The sequence below is a fragment of the Branchiostoma floridae genome, chromosome 4 (assembly GCF_000003815.2).
Source record: "Branchiostoma floridae strain S238N-H82 chromosome 4, Bfl_VNyyK, whole genome shotgun sequence".
NCBI lineage: Eukaryota > Metazoa > Chordata > Leptocardii > Amphioxiformes > Branchiostomatidae > Branchiostoma > Branchiostoma floridae.
The window spans coordinates 3465796-3470846 of NC_049982.1; the positions used below are offsets into that span (position 1 = coordinate 3465796).

The 5051-nt window shown below is 46.1% G+C and overlaps 2 protein-coding genes and 1 long non-coding RNA gene across 3 annotated transcripts in view; 1 reads left to right on the top strand and 2 right to left on the bottom strand.

Annotated features, from left to right (window-relative positions):
• LOC118414484 (palmitoyltransferase ZDHHC17-like) overlaps positions 1 to 4794 on the bottom strand; it is a gene marked incomplete in the record, with an annotated part of 24261 nt that extends 19467 nt beyond the window's left edge. The window contains 6 exon segments of the mRNA XM_035818549.1: positions 420 to 484; positions 655 to 728; positions 1084 to 1232; positions 1964 to 2061; positions 2443 to 2589; positions 4719 to 4794. Coding sequence (XP_035674442.1) covers positions 420 to 484; positions 655 to 728; positions 1084 to 1232; positions 1964 to 2061; positions 2443 to 2589; positions 4719 to 4772 — 587 coding nt within the window.
• LOC118413013 overlaps positions 1 to 5051 on the top strand; it is a 711153-nt gene that overhangs the window by 497117 nt on the left and 208985 nt on the right. The window lies entirely within an intron of this gene.
• The window catches only part of LOC118414515, a 660232-nt gene that overhangs the window by 457710 nt on the left and 197471 nt on the right, over positions 1 to 5051 (bottom strand). The gene's annotated exons all lie outside the window — the stretch shown is intronic.

Genomic DNA, 5051 nt, shown 5'->3' on the forward strand with positions numbered 1-5051 from the left:
CCTGTATGTAAGGGACTCACCCGTATGTCCTGTATGTAAGGGACTCACCCGTATGTCCTGTATGTAAGGGACTCACCCGTATGTCCTGTATGTAAGGGACTCACCCGTATGTCCTGTATGTAACTCACCCGTATGTCCTGTAACTCACCCGTATGTCCTGTTTGTAATCACCCGTATGTCCTGTATGTAAGGGACTCACCCGTATGTCCTGTATGTAAGGGACTCACCCGTATGTCCTGTAAGTAAGGGACTCACCCGTATGTCCTGTAAGTAAGGGACTCACCCGTATGTCCTGTAACTCACCCGTATGTCCTGTATGTAACTCACCCGTATGTCCTGTATGTAACTAACCCGTATGTCCTGTATGTAACTCACCCGTATGTCCTGTATGTAACTCACCCGTATGTCCTGTAACTCACCCATATGTCCTGTAAGTGGCCCACATGAGCGCTGTCATGCCGTTCTGGTCAATCATGTCCACATCCTGCAGGAACAAACAGTACCTTTAATTAAACCTTACCAGGATGGACGGATGGAGGAAGGGGTTGAGAAAGGGATGGATGGATGGATGGATGGAGAGAGGGAGGGATGGCAGGATTAAGAAAGATGAACACAGGTGGGACACAGGTGACCAGAGGTGGGACACCTACTTACCTGTCCTTTGGCCAGCAGGTACGCAACTATCGATGTGTGTCCGAACTGGGCAGCCAGGTGGAGACAGGCACAACCTGCAATGCAATGGACACCTATGTTATATATACCAACACACAGGCACAACCTGAAACACAACGGACACCTATGTTATACATCTGACTTACACGAAAGGGGGCCTTGCAGAACAAATAAACAAGCATTCTCCATCCAGCAGTGCAGTCATGGCCATGTGGCCCTGCCGTAGTCTGGTGGAGGTTACAACCAGGCTTTCAGCTAGGATTTTATCATAGGCGGTCCAAATGTCTTAGTGACTGGGAGTCACCACACGGCAAACACTACAGACGCGAGTATTGTAGGGGGCTGCAGCCATGTGGCCCTGCCGGACGGCCCAGTGCAGGTTAGCACAAACAAACAAACAAACAAACAAACCTTCCCCGTCCAGCAGTGCAGGGTTGGCCCCATACTGCATGAGTAACACTGACATGGCCATGTGGCCCTGCCGGACGGCCCAGTGCAGAGGTGTGGAGTTCAGCTCCCCCCCAAGCTGATCGATGATCGCTCCCTTGCTGATGTAGTACCTGGAAGGGAGGTGTGTGTTTAGTAGGGACAAGTTTGCGTGTTACGAAGACTAAAGGAAAAATGTTTTGTTGGCATATACTGTTACTGTTAGGTAAGACCTGTGTGGTTCCTATAACCACAAAATAAATGAGTGAGCAACAAGCACAAATGCCAACTTGATACTGTAAATGCAGAAACTTTCGCGGTGGTTTAATGTTCGCGGTTTTCGCAGTGGCCGCTTCACTGTGAACATAAAACCACCAGATGGTGCTACCGCGAACTTAAAAACCACCACGAAAAGTCCAGTTTGCCGCTACCGCGAAATTAAATCCCCGCGAACTTAAATGCATTTACAGTATATCCTCATCATTCCAGGGCAATACCCGTCACAGGAAGACGCCTCTAACCAATGGCATTTCACGCTGAACCTTCTCTGAACTCTGAATGTCAGTTTGGGCGGCTGTTGACAGTATTACTTTCATCATAATCTCGGGTGAGGTACCTGGACAAAGGCTGACCTCTCTATCCAGACATATTACATTAGAACCAGGTAATGTTAGCTAATATTAACTAGACTGGGTTTCGCTGGTTGTGTTTTACATTTGACCAGTTCCAGGCGGTTGTTGATGGCCGCCCAGTGCAGTTATGTTCACCACATGACTGTGATAGTCTGTTGTTTGACAGTACTAAACATAACCAGTTATAGTTAGTTAATGATAGGACTGAGGACGAGCTGGTTGTGTTCACTAACTTGACCAGTTCCAGGCGGTTGTTGATCGCCGCCCAGTGCAGAACCGTGACGTTCTCCTGGTCCGGCGTGCGGACATCGAAACCGGCTTCAACCAGTTCCTACAGAATAAAGACAACAGTCAGATCTGGTACAAAAAGGTAGATTTACTGAAATACGAGCAATTGTCATCAAAGTACCACAACACATGTGCAAATTTGCACTCAGGACACATTCTGTCATCTAATGTCACTCACTATCTGGCCTAATATTTGTCTTCCTTCTAGAAACACCGCGAAAACAATTCTACTACCTTGGACGGAAAAAGGCATAAACATTTTCTGCTGGAAACAAAATGCTAATCAAACACAACAGACAGAACTGGCATGTGTGCAAATGATGTCATCTGAGGTAGACTACAATAGTGGCAGCTGTCCATCAGCAGTACTTGTACTTTGTACTTACAGTACATATCAAATATCACAATCTGCAGTGTAACTTACATGACACCTGTCAATCACTCCGTACTGCGTTGCTCGGATGATGTCGAAGGTTTTGTAGTCCTCCTCGGTGTAGACGGGGGGTTGGTGTAGGGGGGTGCTGGGCGCCGAGCTGGGGGGGCTGGGCTGCGTCGGGTAACCCTTAAACTCCTAAACAAACAAACAATCAAATGAAACATACAACACCAGAGGTAGGACTTACCTACTCTCCAAGCAGAGGTTGAGTCAAAAAAATTACGCTTGCGCTCCACTTACCTCTGCCTCAAAACGCATAGGGGCGGGGATATCCTTTCAATATCCGTGTTAGTACCCCGCCCCCGAAGCATAAAAAGATCGTTAGCCAAATAGTTTTACTACCCCGGATTAAGCGCACCCTACACATGGGGAACAAAATTCTGCGGGCTGCGCCAGCACCCACTGCGATCTCTATTCACTGACAACAATGGCCGACGTCATTCCTTCCTGGTAGATTGAAAGTATCATAACGTAACGTTAACTTTCTACAACCGAAAATAAAAATATTTTGCATCAGATACAAATATAAATGTAAAAATGTGAATTAGTGAATTGTCAATTCAAGAGATGAAAACGCTAATCTGAGCATGTGGTAAACTGGGAAAAACGCGAGTGAATTACGTTTACGGCTGCATGCAGTTATCTCAAAGCGGCCGGCAGTATGTGGAGCCTGAGTTTTAGAAGGTCAACTTTGACTGGACAAATCTCGTTATTATTTTCTGTTTGACATCTGAACATACCTACAAGCGGTTGTCCAACTTTTCTAGATCATAGGGACGCAGTAATAGCTTGTTTTGACGTATCATGACTAGGGCTCTGTACCTAAACAAATTTTCAGGTACATGCAGGTACAGGTACACGGGTTTAGGTACAGGTCCGGACCTGCACCTGTACCTAAAATAGTTTAACCAAGTATATGTAAGTTAAACATGTAGCTAGCTGTCTTTTCTAGTGATAAATTGTCATCTTTGTATGGGCAATTACATATTTGAATCTCAAAACAATTTCTTTGCAAGTTTTTTTGCAAAATTATTACCATTGTCATTGTTGATTCGGGATTTACTTGTCCTGCAGTCTTAAAAAGTGGTGTTTAATAGTGATTTAGTTTGTTTAGGTACAGGTACAGGTACACAGATGTTTAGGTCCGGACCTGTACCTAAACTATTTTTCAGGTATGGTACAGGTACGGGTATATAGGTACACAGCCCTAATCATGACTGAGCCACGACCAATTTTATGGGGTGTTGTTTGCTCTGACCTGCAGACAGGAATCACCCGCGGCGCACGGGCAGAAACTCCTAACTCCTGTCGAAAACTTAGTACCTAGTTACAAAACGCCCTGAATGTGTCAAAGTGATCAGATTTGATAGGCTTGTGCCGTTCCGATCTGAGGCAGAGGTAAGAGGAGCGCTGGTGTAGTTTTTCCGACTACTAACTATATCTACGCGACTCAACCTCTGCTTGGAGAGTAGGACATACCTGGCTTCATGTACAGGAAATAACTGTTAGATATTAATTGACTGGTTACTTAAATTCTTGAAAATTTCAAGGCAGTTTTATATATGATTTCACAAGTTTCACCACAAATTGAAAACCAGTGCTGAAATGTTTGTTTACCCTACTAATGTATACAGTATATACTAGTGAAAACTTCTGATCACAGCGAATACACCCTTTCTTCCATACTGCGACTTGATAGAAAATCATATCTTCTAACAAGAACAAGCAGGGGAATGCCAAGGCAAAATTCTGCTCAAAACGTGACAGTAAATTATAGGATAGAGTGTTTCTGTAAACCTCCTTGCTCTGTGTACAAATGTCCCTACTAATAACCCCATCCCCACCCACCCAGTAAACAATGAGTCGGCACGTCCATTGTCCCACCCCTCCCCATGACCGACAGGTGCTTCCCAACACAGCGGACATGGTGCAGGTGTCTGCCGGGCTTTCAGAGATCTCTGCTCTTTGTGCACAAACCTACTCCTTACCTGTGTCCTAAGGACCTATTTCAAGCCAATAGACACACGAACATGGCGAGCGAACGTCTCGAACATAAGAAAACATCATGATTTTTTACGTGCGGTCCCTGATGTACGGGGCACCAGTTCACATGTTCCGGTACATAGCACAGATGTAAAATGGCGGCTATGTCCACCCCTGACCACCTAACGCCCTGTAACCTCGCCCAGGGCCAGCTGATGTCCCCACTAACACAGAGAAGCCTTTAGTGACCCCGTACAGAGAACAGACGACAGAATACGCACCTCCGGAGCGAATACAGGTTTGCACCCCGCTTCTTTCTCCTCTTCAGTCGCCATCTTGGAAAGTACGGAATCATGGGTAACCGGGGACCATTCACTAACACCCCTTCACTGGAAGCTGCGATACAATTTTCACCATCATGACCACATGGTGTATTATCATATAGCCAGGCGCCGCGGACCAATCAGAAGTATCCGTTCCACGTTGGTTATGACGCCATAACACAAAGATTCAGGCCAGGCAGGTGGGTATCGCTTCTCTGATTGGTCAGAATGAATCGACACCGGCACCGGTGTCGATTTGTTTCGACCCCCGCACTGGTGTCGGATGCCAAT